Genomic DNA, 18,162 nt, shown 5'->3' with positions numbered 1-18,162 from the left:
CCTCCCCTTATTCCCTCAAAGCCAGCAGGCTGCTTTTCGATCCAGACCGCTTTACATGATCTCCTTGAAAACACCGTTGCGCATCTCTCTCGCCGCTCGATGGCTTAGCCTTTGTAGACTACACAACAAGAGGAAGAGAGATGCCAGCGCCAGGACATTGACTCCTTTCTTTCTTCTGCTTCCCCCTCCCCTTCCTTAATCTCCCACCCCTTGATCTCTACCCCCTCCCCTGTGCCCTCTCCTGTCCTGTCCTGTACCCCCTTCCTCCCAACCTCCTCCTCCCCTACCTAAACCCCTGCTCTCCCTCTCACCTCGCACCCCCTTGACAATGTTACCATGCATTAACTGGCTTCAGCCTTTCCTTGCCTTGATTTCCTCCACCTTGCTGACTCGGGGCCACAACTGTCCGTCCAGCTGCCTGTGTCCGGACCACCACACCGTGGACTGCCAGGGCCAAGGTCTCACCCGCCTCCCTAGCCCCATCCCCCTGGACGTCCGGCGCCTCCTGCTCTCCGACAACTGGATTCCCTGGATCCCCTCGGACTTCCTGGTTCTGTACAGCGACCTGGTCTACCTGGACCTGAGGAATAACTCCCTGTCGGTGCTGGAGCCCGGCACCCTCAGCACCTCATCTCGCCTAGTCTTCCTGGACCTGGGCAGCAACAACCTGACAGAGATCCAGTCAGGGACCTTTGTGGAGTCCCGGAGCCTGATCAAGCTGCGTCTGGGGAACAACCCCTACCTTCGCCTGGTGGAAGAGGATGCTTTCCTGGGGCTGACCTCGCTGCGGGAGCTGGAGCTGGAGAGGAACGGCCTGCAGGGGCTGGATGTGGGGGTGCTGGAGCCCCTAACCTCACTCCGGGTGCTGCGGCTGGAGGGCAACCCCTGGGTGTGCAACTGTCATTTTGCCAAACTTTTTGTGTGGCTCACGGAGAACTGCCACAAGCTTCCAATGGGTATGTAAGCTGCTTAACAGCATGTATTTGTTTTACCATCTTTGCCTGTGCTAGGACATAGAAAACCAATCTTTTGTCATAATCCAGCAGCCCACTCGTTTCTGATTCAAACAACTCATAAGCTATCAAACCTTAAGCCAATCAGTTATAGAATAATAATCTAAGACTGCACAGTACACTGAAAGACAGATACTGTAATGCATGTAACAGTGGTTAGTATTACATTAAATGTCTCTACTTAGCCCAATATCTATAAACATATCAAAATCAAATCAAATCAAATGTTATTAGTCACATGCGCCGAATACAACAGGTGTAGACCTTACAGTGAAATGCTTACGAGCCCCAACCAACAATGCAGTTTAAAAAAAATACAGGTAAGAATAACAAAAGTAACAAGTAATTAAAGAGCAGCAGTAAAATAACAGTAGCGAGACTATATACAGGAGAGTACCGGTATAGAGTCAATGTGCGGGGGCACCGGTTAGTTGAGTTAATATGTACATGTAGGTAGAGTTATTAAAGTGACTATGCATAGATGATAACAACAGAGAGTAGCAGAGGTGTAAAAGGTGCGGGGGGGGGGGGGGGGGGCAATGCAAATAGTCTGGGTAGCCATTTGATTAGATGTTCAGGAGTCTTATGGCTTGGGGGTAGAAGCTGTTTAGAAGCCTCTTGGACCTAGACTTGGTGCTCCGGTACCACTTGCCGTGCGGTAGCAGAGACAGCAGCCACCCTATGACTAGGGTGGCTGGAGTCTTTGACAATTGTTAGGGCCTTCCTCTGACACCGACTGGTATAGAGGTCCTGGATGGCAGGAAGCTTGGCCCCAGTGATGTACTGGGCTGTTCGCACTACCCTCTGTAGTGCCAAGCAGTCAGAGGCCGAGTAGTTGCCATACCAGACAGTGATGCAACCAGTCAGGATGCTCTCGATGGTGCAGCTGTAGAACCTTTTGAGGATCTGAAGACCCATGCTAAATCTTTTCAGTCTCCTGAGGGGGAATAGGCTTTGTCGTGTCCTCTTCACGACTGTCTTGGTGTGCTTGGACCGTGTTAGTATGTTGGGGTTGTGGACACCAATGAACTTGAAGCTCTCAACCTGCTCCACTGCAGCCCCGTCGATGAGAATGGGGTCGTGCTCGGTCCTCTTTTTCCTGTAGTCCACAATCATCTCCTTTATGGTTCCGCCTCTTTGTTTTCAATTGTCTATCATTTACATAGCTATTGGCTATCAACCTCATCTTTATTTATTTCAAGTGCAGCTTGTTGCTCATACTACTGATAATTCTGTATAGATATGGACAATGTTGTTATGAATAAGATCACTCTGAGACATCTTGGTAAGCATGAGAAAGCAGAAAGATCATTGTGGTAGACTAGTGGAGAGTCCCAGATTCAAGATACCAGATTGTGTCTGAATAATTAATTAACCATATGCCTCATTAGAGTCTGTTCTCAGATTGTGTGTGTGTTTGCATGTGCGTGTGTGTGTGTGTGTGTGTGTGTGTGTTTACGTGTGGGTGTGTTTGTGCGCACACGTTGTAAATCACAACAAGAAGACTCTTTATTGTTTACATCCTCAACACTGTCCGACAAAATATACAGGGAGTAGATCACGAGTAAGATCTTCAAGATCCAAAAGATATGAGGCCGGAGTATCACATTCAATAGGATCTGAATCACTTGATAGACCATAATATACCTGCCTTGTTTATATACGGACAATAAGCATTTCTGATCCACGCTATGTACTGTTACAGTATGGACAGTGAGGCTATTAATGTCTATTAATGTTTACAGAAATCTTCCTTGTTTGCAGTGCTAACAGGTCATTGCACGCATTCTATAATGCTCACTGTCATTCTCCAGAGCTACTGTAACACGTCACATTGTATGTAGGTGCACAGTGCTGAGATCTGACCTGAGCAGACATTCTATGCGTGGAAGTCCAACTGCATGCTAGCAGATACCCATAGACTTCCAGTCATTACGCTAATGCTAGTTAGCATTGGCTCGCGAAACTACCTCTAACTTCCTTCATACTGGACACATACACATCAAAATGGTATCTACAAGTTCATCTGACTCTGGGGAAAATTGACAAATTCCCAAGTATCCCTTTAACTGCTTCCGAAGAGAGCTCGGCTAGTGCTACTAAATACATGTTCTTACAAGTTTATTAAGGTCCGTCCAAATGAGACACATCAGTATTATTTCAGCTGGAATTAGGGCCATATGTTTGTCCCAAATTCCCTTTATAGTTCACTACTTTTGACCAGGGCCCATAGGGCTCTTGTCAAAAGTAGTGCACTATATAGGGAGTAGGGTGCCATTTGGGACGCAACCTATGTTATTACAGTTCGCTAATCAAAGCAACAGGATGTTCTATGGATCATATGAATTATCAAATTGGCACATCAACAATCTTCACAGTGGATTTATTTTCAATAGCTGTGACCTGGACTCGTGGCAGAACACAATGTTATACTAACAACATTCTGTGCCGCACATTGGCGCCTAGCCTTCGGTGAGCCCAGACACATACAGTACACACAACAACACTATGGTGCTTTCTAAGTGTTCTTCTGTCCTCCTGAAACGCAGCAATTCATTTTTGTGAGGCCATATAAGCCACTGTATTCATTCCTGTTGTCCCTTTGAGAGGACATTCTGGACTTTTCAATGATATCACGTGTAGGGGTTTGACCTTGACAACTTTATCTTCCTGGTTCTTTAAAAAATGGCCGTTAAAATTAACACATTTTATGAAAATGTGAAAAGTGTGTGTAATTATTAATTATAATTTTTGTGAGTTTGATATTGAAATGTTTTCTAGTAAGTGAGTATTTCAGCAATAGTGAAGTGAGTTGTCAGGACTTTGTAATATTTCTTTTCACATTAAATAAGAGCTTATCAAGAAATGTCCTCCTTAGTGGACACCCGGATGTCACAACGATGTTTTTCACCTACAGTACTGTACCCATTGACTGTAATGTTAATGTGTGTATATTTCCATCCTAATGACCACTACAGAGGACAATTTTGCACTTACAATAAAAAAAACGATATTTGTTCCCACATTTTTTGGGGTTACATGTATTTTTCACCCCAAACACTTAAGTTATAGAAAAAATATTGAAATCCCAAACACATTTCTTTCAGGTCTCAGGAGGCTATAGGCCTTAGCAACTTTAGGCTCCTTGCTAAGTAGGGCTCACCCTAGAAAACCTCTACTGTATGTTACCCTAAAGGACATGTGGATGTACAGTATATTTTACATATAGGCAGACTTAATCTTTCCCATTGCCTTGGGAACAAACTAGTTGCATGCCATGATAATCTTGTCATCGTTCAGACAAGACAGCAGACTAGAAACATGGATCGGAGTGTATATTCATTAATAAGAAATTAAGATTTGATGGATTATATAAGCTCTTTACTCGCTTATTACTAAATTCCTGACCCTCTGAGGCTTAATCACAATCAATGCTTCTTAATTACTAAGTGTGAACTAGAACTGTGAACAAACTGGGGGCTGGAGGGCACAGGATAATGGATCACTTGCTGTCCTGGATGCTTCCACAGAACCATTCAATCAAGCGCAGTCACTTTGTGGAATAAGTCAAAAACAAAATTTGCTCTTGGACACTGTAGTTTCACAGACCCAAACAGTAACATCTTTCTTTTACCCGCTTTGCTATCTAGCTTCAGGGGCATTGCTCTGTCAGTTCCTGATTGAGATTATATTGATCTATATAGCATCTGAGAACATAAATAGACATTTACAAACCATTGAGCTTTACTCATTGAGTTTGTGAGTGCTGGTTTCACATACACATTGTAGCCTGCTCTCAGGTACTGTATCATCAAGATGCTACAAAGCTCAGTAATAGGGTCAATCTGCGATTGGGACAGCTTTAAAAAAATATATATATACTCATTGATTCTTGAAGAATATAACCACTTTGTTGTTGTTTGAACTGCAGATTGCCCCTTTAAAACACAGTAGCTGAGGATATTTCACAATGGTGCCTTTAGGTGAATGTGTGTGATTGATTCAAAGCGGTAACCTGTATAATCATACCATAGAGTGCTGTTCTCTAGTGCTGTTGAGTCAAGGATGAACAATCAGCATACATGTTTTACTACACTTCATTTGATACTGACGACCGCTTACCATTGACACTGATATTGTCTAGACCAGGGATGGGCAACTGTGGGCCCGCGGATCAATTCCCCCCCCCCAAAAAAATAAACAACAACCTGGGACTCAACTTACTGTTGAGAGTTAGAATTGTAGAATACACAAGGTGCGATTGTTACATTTGGTTGTGCATCAGCAGTTTTTCTCTTGTTCTGTGAGTCACTGACAGTCACTCAATTAGCCCATGTCAGCTAAAATGTTTTGATTGTTGAGTTAGTCTAGCAAGCTATCTAAACTTGTAGTTATCATGGTCAAATTACCGACTGGGGGGCCCCCACTGATTTTTTTTGTCACCCTCAATCAGATATCATATTCAAAATTGCTAACATTTCTCTCCACCCTATAGCAAAATGAGTCGAATTCGCTGTGAAACTCAAAATTGTTCTCTCTGCTCCATGGCAAAATGAGTAGAATTGCAAATTTTCTTTAAAACCACAATATTTTCTCTACGCCCATGGCAGAATGTCTAAAATTGCAGGAAATTAACTCTAAAACGTAATTTTTTTCTTTCCACTGTCAAGAGGGGGGCCGCTAAAATGTTTGGTCGCAAGGTGGGGGGGCTCGCCAACCAAATGTCACTTAGGTCCCCAAAAGCCTACGGCCAGCTCAGACTGCATGTGTAGGTATGGATGAGGGTATGCACACCCATGAGTCACTGTGGCCCATCATAGTGAGTTCAGATTTTTTTGTGGACCCCAGCCCCATCGAAGTTGCACATCCCTGGTCTAGACTAATGTTCCCTCACAGTAAAAGATACTCCATCGCTCTAAGAGTGACACACACACACAAACGTATACACAAACAAACACACACAAAAGTACATGGACGCAGACATGCATGCATCTACATATGCAGGTAAGGACTAGCACACACACACACAAACTAAAATATAATTCCAACTATATAGCAGCATGGCAGCTGATATATATATACAGTGCCTTCAGAAAGTGCTCAGACCCACTGACTTTTTCCACATTTTGAAGAAGGATTACTTTATCCTATCCCAGGTATTCCTTAAAGAGGTGGGGTTTCAGGTGTCTCCGGAAGGTGGTGATTGACTCCGCTGTCCTGACGTCGTGAGGGAGCTTGTTCCACCATTGGGGTCTACACACAATACCCCATGATGATAAAGAGAAAACAGGTTTTTAGACATTTTTACAAATGTATTAAAAATCAAAAACAGAAATAGCTTATTTATATAAGTATTCAGACCCTTTCTATGAGACTCAAAATTGAGTCTAGGTGCATCCTGTTTCCATTGATCATCCTTGAGATGTGTCTACAACTTGATTGAAGTCCACCTGTGGTAAATTCAATTGATTGGACATGATTTGGAAAGGCACACACCTGTCTATATAAGGTCCCACAGTTGACAGCTTATGTCAGAGCAAAATCCAAGCCATGAGGTCAAAAGGATTTGTTCGTAGAGCTCTGAGACAGGAATGTGTTGAGGCACAGATCTGGAGAAGGGTACCAAAAAATGTCTGCAGCATTGAAGGTCCCCAAGAACACAGTGGCCTCTATCATTCATAAATGGAAGAAGTTTGGAACCACCAAGACTCTTCCTAGAACTGGCTGCCCGGTCAAACTGAGCAATTGGGGGAGAAGGGCCTTAGTCAGGGAGGTGACCAATAACCTGATGGTCACTCTGACAGAGCTCTAAAGTTCCTCTGTAGAGATGGGAGACCCTTCCAGAAGGACAACATTCTCTGCAGCACTCCACCGATCAAGCCTTCATGGCAGAGTGGCCAAACGGAAGCCACTCCTCAGTAAAAGGCACATGACAGCCCATTTGGAGCTTGCCAAAATGCACCTAAAGACTCTCAGACCATGAGAAACAAGAATCTCTGGTCGGATAAAACCAAGATTGAGCTCTCTGGCCTGAATGCCAAGCACCACGTCTGGAGGAACCTGGCCCTACGGTAAAGCATGGTGGTGGCAGCATCATGCTTTGGGGATGTTTTTCAGCTTCAGGGACTGGGAGACTAGTCAGGATCGAGGCAAAGATGAACAGTGCAAAGTGTAGAGAGATCCTTGATGAAAACCTGCTCCAGAGCACTCAGGACCTCAGACTGGGGAGAAGTTCACCATCCAACAGGACAACGACCCTAAGCACACAGCCAAAACAACGCAGGAGTGGTTAAGGACAAGTTTCTGAATGTCCTTGAGAGGCCCAGCCAGAGCCTGGACTTGAACCTGATCGAACATCTCTGGAGAGACCTGAAAATAGCTGTGCAGCAATGCTCCCCATCCAAGCTGACAGAGCTTGAGAGAATCTGCAGAGAAGAATGGGAGAAACTCCCCAAATACAGATGTGCCAAGCTTGTAGCGTCATACCCAAGAAGACTCGATGCTGTAATCGCTGCCAAAGGTGCTTCAACCAAGTACTGCGTAAACGGTCTGAATACTTATGCAAATAATAATTTTAACAAATTTGATTTTTAATAATTTAACAAAAAAAAGTGGTTTTGCTTTGTCATTATGAGGTATTGTGTGTAGATTGATGAAGAAAAAAACGATTGAATACATTTTTGAATAAGGTTGTAACATAACAAAGTGTGGAAAAAGTCAAGGGGTCTGAGTACTTTCCGAATGCACAGTATATAACACATCGATATAGGAAACTATGCATACTCATGTCGAATATGATGCAGTGATTTTGTTTGACGATGTTAAGTCTGTAGGCAGCATCAGACAATGTAGGCATACTCAACCCTTCCCCACCCCCACATCCATCACCACCAACAGCGAAACCATGCAGACTCTGTCCATCTATTTACAATGTAGTATTCTGGTCCTCTCCACACCGAGACACTATGGCTGTGGCGTGCAGAGCCAGAAATAGATCCAGAGCCAGAAGACAAAGACAGAGAGAGAGAGCACTGTATATGTACATAATATGTCATTTGAAATGTCTTTATTGTTTTGGAACTTTTGTAAGTGTAATGTTTACTGTTCATTTTTTGTTTATTTCACCTTTGTTTGTTATCTATTTCACTTGCTTTGGCAATGTAAACATATGTTTCCCATGCCAATAAAGCCCTTAAATTGAATTGAATTGAGAGCAGAAGAGCCGGTGTCTGGGCTGAGCTTTGCTTGTTGTGCTGCGCGGTGAGGAGGAGAGCAGAACCACGTGACTGGAATTTCACCGAGCGATGAGGTCACTGAGTCCCTCCGCATGTGGAAAACCCCTTCTGGTCTAACTGTGACTCACCACACATATACACTTACACACACACACATACATACACATGCACACACACACACACACACACACTTGATAATGATGTCTACCGACTGCTGGCCACAGCAGCTACAGACACAGGCAGGATAAAATGGAAGCGCCCCAAACTGCTTTTTATTATAACATGACTGAGGTACACCATATGTGCTTTGAGATTACGTAATGTTTTATTCAAATACTTCTTTCAAAAACAGTGAATACGGATTGAAAATATAACAAATATTTAACACTTCGTATTAGTGGAATAGATTGGGTTAGTTTACAAACAAACCAGAGCCTCGTTGATGCCCCTTGTCATTATAAGTCAAATCATTCACAGTATAATCTATCTATCCTCGTAATTTGATGATATAATTTGGTGCTGTTACATTATTATCTGTTATAGTGTATTACTGTATCTTATTACAATATTATCAAATCACCAGAGCGCAAATATCAGTCCTTGTTCTGCACACTTCTGTTATTCTCATGCAGTAAGAAATCATGTGACTGTATATTTTCATCCTCTCAAATTAGGGTAGGCTACTACAATACTCATATTTATGCTCTGCTTATGCATTCTTAGACGTCATATAGCAACTGAACACAAAACAATAATAACATCTTTTCAACCCTAACTTATAAGTGAAGAGTTTATTTCCAAAATGCTATATCCTGTATATTTGACTATGATTTGTGGTAGTCTCACCTACAGTGAGGGAAAAAAGTATTTGATCCCCTGCTGATTTTGTACGTTTGCCCATTTACAAAGAAATTATCAATCTATAATTTTAATGGTAGGTTTATTTGAACAGTGAGAGACAGAATAACAACCAAAAAATCCAGAAAAAACACATGTCTAAAATGTTATAAAATGATTTACATTTTAATAAGGGAAATAAGTATTTGACCCCTCTGCAAAACATGACTTAGTACTTGGTGGCAAAACCCTTGTTGGCAATCACAGAGGTCAGACGTTTCTTGTAGTTGGCCACCAGGTTTGCACACATCTCAGGAGGGATTTTGTCCTACTCCTCTTTGCAGATCTTCTCCAAGTCATTAAGGTTTCGAGGCTGATGTTTGGCAACTCGAACCTTCAGCTCCCTCCACAGATTTTCTATGGGATTAAGGTCTGGAGACTGACTAGGACACTCCAGGACCTTAATGTGCTTCTCCTTTGTTGCCTTGGCTGTGTGTTTTGGGTCATTGTCATGCTGGAATACCCATCCACGACCCATTTTCAATGCCCTGGCTGAGGGAAGGAGGTTCTCACCCAAGATTTGACGGTACATGGCCCTGTCCATCGTCCCTTTGATGCGGTGAAGTTGTCCTGTCCCCTTAACAGAAAAACACCCCCAAAGCATAATGTTTCCACCTCCATGTTTGACGGTGGGGATGGTATTCTTGGGGTCATAGGCAGCATTCCTCCTCCTCCAAACACGGCGAGTTGAGTTGATGCCAAAGAGCTCCATTTTGGTCTCATCTGACCACAACACTTTCACCCAGTTGTCCTCTGAATCATTCAGATGTTCATTGGCAAACTTCAGACGGGCATGTATATGTGCTTTCTTGAGCAGGGGGACCTTGCGGGCGCTGCAGGATTTCAGTCCTTCACGGCATAGTGTGTTACCAATTGTTTTCTTAGTGACTATGGTCCCAGCTGCCTTGAGATCATTGACAAGATGTAGTTCTGGGCTGATTCCTCTCCGTTCTCATGATCATGGCAACTCCACGAGGTGAGATCTTGCATGGAGCCCCAGGCCGAGGGAGATTGACAGTTCTTTTGCGTTTCTTCCATTTGCGAATAATCGCACCAACTGTTGTCACCTTCTCACCAAGCTGCTTGGCGATGGTCTTGTAGCCCATTCCAGCCTTGTGTAGGTCTACAATCTTGTCCCTGACATTCTTGGAGAGCTCTTTGGTCTAGTCCGTGGTGGAGAGTTGATTGATTGCTTCTGTGGACAGGTGTCTTTCATACAGGTAACAAACTGAGATTAGGAGCACTCCCTTTATGAGTGTGCTCCTAATCTCAGCTCGTTACCTGTATAAAAGACACCTGGGAGCCAGAAATCTTTCTGATTGAGAGGGGGTCAAATACTTATTTCCCTCATTAAAATGCAAATCAATTTATAACATTTTTGACATGCGTTTTTCAGGATTTTTTGGTTGTTATTCTGTCTCTCACTGTTAAAATAAACCTACCATTAAAATTATAGAATGATCATTTCTTTGTCAGTGGGCAAACATACAAAATCAGCAGGGGATCAAATACTTTTTTCCCTCACTGTAGCTATCTTAACATGAATGCACTTACTGAAAGAAGCTCTGGATATGAGTATCGGCTAAATTACTAAAATGTCAAATGTAAATGTTTTACATACAGATATGTTTTAAATGTTGATGTCACAGATGCATCATTTGCACAGTTCTTTATTAAAATGTAGTTATTTCTTACATTTGGCTGTGTAAAACCTAGCAGGACTACTTATAGCATTTAGCAAATAAAATACATGATTATTTGTCTCTCTGAAATGAAACCATCAAGTGATACATTTTAAACAAATACATGTCTGTCATTGAACAACCCCATTACATAATTAGATAGTGAACAAAACACACCAATGTCTTTCAGAATTTATTTAAACAATAAAAGCTAATTTACCAACATTTCTGAAAATGGATATATAGCATTTTGTAATTGAACTCTTCAAGTGTTGTGATGGTTTTTCTCCAAAACAGACAAGATAACAACGGACAAAGCATTTAATCTGAGTAGTGTTCTTCTAAAGCACTAATGCATCTGTCTCTGTTGTATTAATACCCAGGGGTTGTTCCCCTTTAAATCTGTCATCTGGTGTCTGCTAGTAACACACTGGTTGGAGCAGAGATTACTCTCCTCCTTCTGTGAAAACCAAAGCAGATAGATCTAATCGCAAAGTAGAAATTTCACAAATTAATGTTTGCCTCGGAGGGGTGAAAAATGCAAAGTTGGAGGGATCCAAGGTCAAATCATATCAATAAATTATGTAATAGGGGTGATGTGTGTGTCTGTGACAGGTGTTCAGCGAAGCCTCGTAGATCACACCAATCTACGACACCAGGAATGTAGCTTGGCACTAAACACATGTATTTATATGACTGTTAAAAGCATTGTGTTATCTCCAAATCGCCTAGCTATAACAGAGATGTGTTAAGACCACACACTTCTCTAGATGCATTAGGCCTTTCAGCTCTGTGTGTGTTACTGTACATGTAGGTCAGAGTTTCCCAAACTTGGTCCTCGGGACGCCAAGGGGTGCATGTTTTGGTTTTTGCACCAACACTATACAGCTGATTCAAATGACCAAAGCTTGATGATTATTTGATTATTTGAATCAACTTTGTAGTGCTAAGGCAAAAAACAAAGCGTGTACCCTTTGGGGTCCCCAGGACCAAGTTTGGGAAACCCTGATGTAGGTATTGATGTATGGTAATTCCAGTCACTTGATACTGCCAAGAGACAAGCTTTTTATAATAGCGTTATATTCTTTAAGTGGGAAAACTAAACACAAATTATCAAATGGATGGGTTTTTTAGACTTGATGTGACTCAATGTGTGGGAAATGGTGAGACACATGAACAGGCACAGTAGCTACTACTGTAGGCGTGCTGGGCTATAGCTAATATATCAAACAACTCTGAGGCAAAACAATGGCACCCAACTGTTCCCTCAGTGTCCTCACTTACTGTAAATTGTAAGATGATATCACAGACCAGACATTCTTAGTGGATTTCAACCACAGTGCCATTCCAAACTGTATGGTCAGCATGCTTTTCAACAGTTGAAAGTGACATTGTGTGACACAGTACTGTGAGCAGGCAGGACAGCTAATCCCCTGTGTATTTATTCAGACATCTGAGGGGAGGTCAGCTCCACCATGCATTAGTTCTGAAAGGACTGGATAGAAGAATGAAGCTGTCACCTTCACTGCTACCTGTTAAGCTGTTACCATACTTATACATTGCTAATCATTTTAGATCTACACTGTGTGTAGGCCGGGGTTGATTTGAGATTGGTCCATAGAGTGACTGTGTTCAATACTGATGACATCATATCCTGTTCTTTCTCTTTCTCAGGTATGGAGGGGTTGCAGTGTTCCCTCCCCATGGATGGGAGTCTTATGTCCCTGAGCCTGCTCTCTGAGGCCAGTTTCCGGGAGTGCCGGGGCTACTTATCTCTTACGGACATCCTCATTGTCATCTTCTCGGGCATCTCAGTCTCTGTGGTGGCCATTATAGCCAGCTTCTTCCTGGCCTCCATGGTCCACTGCTTCCAGCGACTGGGAAAAGCTGGTCAGGCGGACGAGGAGGAGGGCAACGACTGAGGTGAAGAAAAAGCATGATCTGGGACCAGATTCAGTATCACTGCAGACATAGCAGACCCGACTAGGTGCCTCGTAAGAGTGCCAGGAAGAAGGGCAGGACAATAGGAGAGCAAGGCATGGACAACGAGGAGGGAGTATATGGCCTAGGAATTGTGCAAGAAAGCTCTTACCATGTGAATTCCTGTGCGCTGCATTGGTGGCAGTCAGCAGCACACCAGGAGGGGTTAAACCATGTTAGGAAAGATTGTGTTAAATAACCTTGAATGATACACATTTTCTTATCACTGAAGTACGAAATGTACTACACTCTTAGAAAAGGGTTTTACATGGAACCCAAAAGAGTTCTACCTGGAACCAAAAAGGGTTCTTCAAAGGGTTCTTCTGTGAGGACAGCTGAAGAACCCTTTTAGGTTTCTAAGAGTGTACGTTTCATTGATTGAACACAGCCTTACTACAGATGTAGGATTTTCATTTGACCTACACTATATTGTCACAGCAAAATAATTAGTCCATAATGTTGCTTGATCGGTGATTAGGCTATTAGCTGGCCAAAAGTAGGCTACATGAAAAGTGCAATACTATTAATATAACTGTGTGTTACTGTGGGTTTTCAGTGAATTTATGTATATATGAAAGCTCATCTGCATTTCCTGCGGTGCAGGAAGAATCTTAGCAACAAAAGAGTGATCAAATTAAGATCATAAATCTGTACCTTACTTTGGAGAGATCATTCAGCATTCTCATGTAATTGTAGTTGTACTATATTTGGCCTACAAACACCACCCTTTCAGAGAGGACTATTCCTCTGCTGCCAGGGGGTTCTTTAAGATCTGGCTTGAGCTGGAAGGTAAAAGGACAGAGAGGAGGACAAGGGGCCGGCACACAGCAGTCTAATGCACACTTATGTCCATTGCATTGATTTGAGTAGCAACCTACGTAACCTTTGTTTACCAAAGAACAGTCCGAATGAGAATATTCTATTGTTACAATATAGAACACAGAAATGGGATAGCATGAGCAATCAACATGGATATTACACTAAACTTTGACACAAACTCAAAAAATGCAAAAAACAAGTAAATATGGAGGGCATTGTTACAATATCTGTTTTAGCACAATGTAGCCTGACAATGTTTGGTGTTACAACACCCAAAGGAGTAGGCAAGAGAGCAGAAACAGACTGGCACTCAGGCTAGCACAAATGTGTTCTTGGCTAAAAAACAGTCACACGTTAGGTACAGTATACTATATAGAACAATATGCTAAAATATCCTGCCAATTATCACCAATAAATGTAATTACGGAAATCATTATATTATACACCTGTAAATGGACCAATGTATTTCCTTGTTTCAGGCATAATGTAACTTATTTTACATTTGACACTTATTTCACATATTAATACAGAATTGTAATTTTTTTTTTTTTTTTTTTTTTTACAAATTAAGTCTCTTGTTTGTATGGGGATTTTACATCCGATGTGAGCGAAGTCTCTAATTCCAAGCTAACAGGGCTAAGGTTAAAATCTGTTAATTGTTTCAATATCTTGATCATCCTTGATGTTTGGGCCTTCCAGTCATTTCCTATGTCGGCCTTTATTACGACCGGGTACTGGAGCCATCCTCAATAGACCAGCAGCTAGTAGCAGCCAGGTGAAATTGATGAATGAATGCTATAGGTCAATGATGGCATGTGTATTGTTTGGCTTCCTGAAACGACTGGGAGATCATAAATGAAAACCAGCATACTCACAGATGCTTCAAGACCTGAGTTTTGAGAGGTTGTCTGTCAAACTATATCTGTCTCTGGCGCTTGTAACCTACCAATGAGATTTGAGATCCCAAAAACAGATTAAAGGGCTTTTTTTCTGATGCACCATGACAAACACATTAAAAATATAAACACGGAGTTGCAATGTTACAAAATGTAAGAGAGAGAAAATGAAGCAGTAAAATAAACACATTATGCTCTGGAACTTTGCTTTTAGAACTTTAATTTCACATAACCTTTTTGTTTCTTTGAATGAAGACGTAAAGTACACTGTCGACTAAGTGTTCAAATCATTAGGAACACCTGCTCTTTCCAAACATAGACTGGCCAGGTGAATCCAGGTCAAAGCTATGATCCTTTATTGATTTCACCTTAATCCACTTCAGTCAGTGTAGATGAAGGGGAGGAGACAGGTTAAAGAAGGGTTTTTAAGCCTTGAGACAATTGAGACATGGATTGTGTATGTGTGTCATTCAGAGGGTGAATGGGAAAGACAAAACATTTAAGTGCCTTTGAACAGGGTATAGTAGTTCAGTAGGTGCCAGGCGCACCAGTTTGAGTGTGTAAAGAATTGCAACACTGCTTGGTTTTTCACGCTCAACAGTTTCCCCGTGTGTATCAAAAATGGTCCACCACCAAAAGGACATCCAGCCAACTTGACACAACTGTGGAATGCTTTTGACACCTTGTAGAGTGCATGCCCCGACGAATGGAGTCTGTTCTGAGGTCAAAAGGGGGGTGCAACTCAATATTAGGAAGGTGTTCCTATTGTTTTGTACATTCAGGGTATGTAGAATATTTGTATTTTATTGATTTAACCCTTATATAACAAGGTGTGTAAATAGAGAACCAATTCTCATTTGCAATAATAAGTACACTTTGGAACCAAATTGTATACTAAACAAAACATAAATGCAACATGTAAAGTATTGGTCCCATGTTTCATGAACTGAAATAAAAAATCCCAGAAGTTGTCTATACACACAAAAAGCGTATTTCTCTCAAATGTTGTGAACACATGTGTTTACATCCCTGTTAGTGAACATTTCTCCTTTGCCAAGATAATCCATCCACCTGACAGGTGTGGCATATCAAAAAGCTGATTAAACAGCATGATGCAACAGGTGCAACTTGTGCTAGGGACAATAAAAGGCCACTCTAAAATGTGCAGTTTTGTCACACAACACAATGTCACAGATATCTCAAGTTTTGAGGGAGCATGCAATTGGCATGCTCACAACTGCAGACCACTTGTAATTTCTGCACAAACTGACAGAAACCCTCTCAGGGAAGCTCATCTGCATGCTCATCGTCCTCACCAGGGTCTTGACCTGACTGCAGTTTGGCGTCATAACTGACTTCAGTGAGCAAATGCTTACCTTCGATGGCCACTGGGATGCTGGAGAAGTGTGCTTTTCGTGGATGAATCTCGGTTTCAACTGTACTGGGCAGACAGCGTGAATGACGTAGTGTGGGCGAGCGGTTTGCTGATGTAAACGTTGTGAACAGAGTGCCCCATGGTGGCGGTGGGGTATGTTATGGGCAGGCATTTTATCGATGGCTATTTGAATGCACAGAGATACTGTGACGAGATCCTAACGCCCATTGTTGTGCTATTCATCAGCCATAACCTCATGTTTCAGCATGATAATGCATAGCTTCTGAAAGTGTCTCAGTTCTTCTTCCTGCATACTCACCAGATATGTCACTCATTGAGCATGTTTGGGATGTTTGTGATGCTCTGGATCATGTACTGTACAACAGCACGTTCCAGTTCCTGCCAATATCCAGAAACTCAGTAAAATCTTTGAAATTGTTGCATGTTGCATTTATATTTTTGTGTATATTTTTCTCTGTTAAACAAAACAAGTAAAAACAATCAATGTATGAAAATGGTTTACACTTTTATTGCTTGAAATAGTGGCCCATAGACAATTTTCCATTATTGCTTTAGTCCAGGCTCCTGGATGTACACATAACATCTCAATGTGAGGAGCTGCTGTCACTGTCCAACCATATGGGTGCCCTTTACGCTCAATGAAATCTGTTTCTTCGGTCCAATAATCACAGGTGCCATAATGCTAAAGCTGGCATCCACATCACACGCCACAGAACAGAGCGACATAGAAGTTTGTGGTGTTTTTGAACACTAGCTGTTAAATTTCATTTTGAAGAGCTGCCAAGGATGTTTTAATTTCCGTTCAGGGTCAGGTCTTATTCCCATGTCATAACAGTACAGTAACAATTCTAGATTAACTGTACATAAAAGAGATTTAGCGATCATCACTTAATATAATTACAAACATTAACTATAGGCCTATCATTTTCTAGGTTTTGTTTAACCCAATCGTGTATATTGTTCTGAAGATAATGTTAGTAAAATTTCTCATTTCGTGGTATCTAACTCATAACATCATAAAAATAACATATATTCATCAAGTCTTATGCTCCAGCTTGATGTTACAGTATTATACACACGGAAATAGTGCCTCATGCACTGGGAGTCAGCGTGCTGTCACAGAGTCTTTGCGAAGGGAGATGAACAACACTGTCTTGTGTGGCGTACAACTGGACGGAGTACAGTTGTACCCTGTGGGCATGGACACAAACAAAACAAATGGATCAACAGTGGGGTGTGATGTCAGAACAGACCTCCGACCAACACGCCACTGATGAAGATGAGAGTGGAGGAAGGGTGAGCCTCCCTGGCAGTGCCATGTAGTCAGGTGAGTCACTATACAGAATGGATAGAAGTAGGATGAGAGAGGAGGGGGGAAAGAACAGCAGAAAATTAGGATTTTCCCGCATCCACTGAATTCCTGTTGTCACCATGGTTACATGGCTGGAGGCCAGTTCGGAAGCCGAAACTACCATTGCTTTCAAAATTGCCACGTCACTGCCCCCCCCCCCCCACACTGCAGGGTTAATTGCAGAGGAAATTGGAGGTAATGCTACACCTTTAGTGAGTTGAACAGTATGAATAATTTCTCTGGGGTCCATAAAAGGGATTGAAATGACTTGAGGTTCAGGACACTGTAACAAAAGCCATGACAAGATTGACTGCCATAGCACCAATAAGGGACAAACTACTTAGAACCAGTTTAAGTTTAAAATCCGGTGATAATGATATTGATCCATTACGGTGCTAATGATTGAAATCAGCGGTTAGAATAAGAAGGCTTTTGTTGCACATTTGTGTGGGTCACGTCACATACCCAAGATACAGTGCGAAGCATGTACAAGATAAAGAAATGATAACATAATGCAACCACATAAGGACAATATAGAAGGTAGAATCCTATTTCACCAGCTCCGACGCTCGTTATATGTGACAAGGCTTGCAGACTATAACGGATTACAAAGGAAATCCCAGCCGTGAGATGCTCAGTGATGCAGAACTCCCAAACGAACTAAATGCCTTTTATACTGAGTCTTGCATGAAAGCCCGTGTTGTTCCAGATGACTGTGTGATCTTGCTCTCCCTGGCTGATGTGAGTAAAGCGTTTATAAACAGGTTAACACTCGCAAGGTCTCCGGGCCAGACAGAATACCAGGGCACATTTTCAAAGCATGTGCGAACCAGCTGGCAAGTGTCTTTGCAGACATTTTTATCCTATCCCTGACCAGCTGTGTTACCAACTTC

The 18,162-nt window shown here is 42.1% G+C and overlaps 1 protein-coding gene across 1 annotated transcript; it reads left to right on the top strand.

Moving 5' to 3' along the window:
* LOC106566816 (leucine-rich repeat-containing protein 38) lies at nt 1-16,303 on the top strand. Its single transcript, XM_014135240.3, has 2 exons — nt 1-956; nt 12,502-16,303. Exons 1-2 carry the CDS (start codon nt 329-331, stop codon nt 12,747-12,749), a joined length of 876 nt encoding a protein of 291 aa, XP_013990715.1. The 5' UTR covers nt 1-328; the 3' UTR covers nt 12,750-16,303.
* Nucleotides 16,304-18,162: the final 1,859 nt, after the last annotated feature.

This window comes from Salmo salar, chromosome 13, assembly GCF_965601325.2.
Source record: "Salmo salar chromosome 13, fSalSal1, whole genome shotgun sequence".
NCBI lineage: Eukaryota > Metazoa > Chordata > Actinopteri > Salmoniformes > Salmonidae > Salmo > Salmo salar.
Note: the sequence above shows the minus strand (reverse complement) of the source record. Positions and strands in the feature narration are given on the sequence as shown.

Bases quoted from the DNA above. Each gene is read 5' to 3' on its own strand.
- LOC106566816 (XM_014135240.3), top strand. From the start codon at position 329: ATGTTACCATGCATTAACTGGCTTCAGCCTTTCCTTGCCTTGATTTCC. The intron at 957-12,501 runs GTATGTAAGCTG...TCTCTTTCTCAG, and splicing joins CTGCCACAAGCTTCCAATGG to GTATGGAGGGGTTGCAGTGT.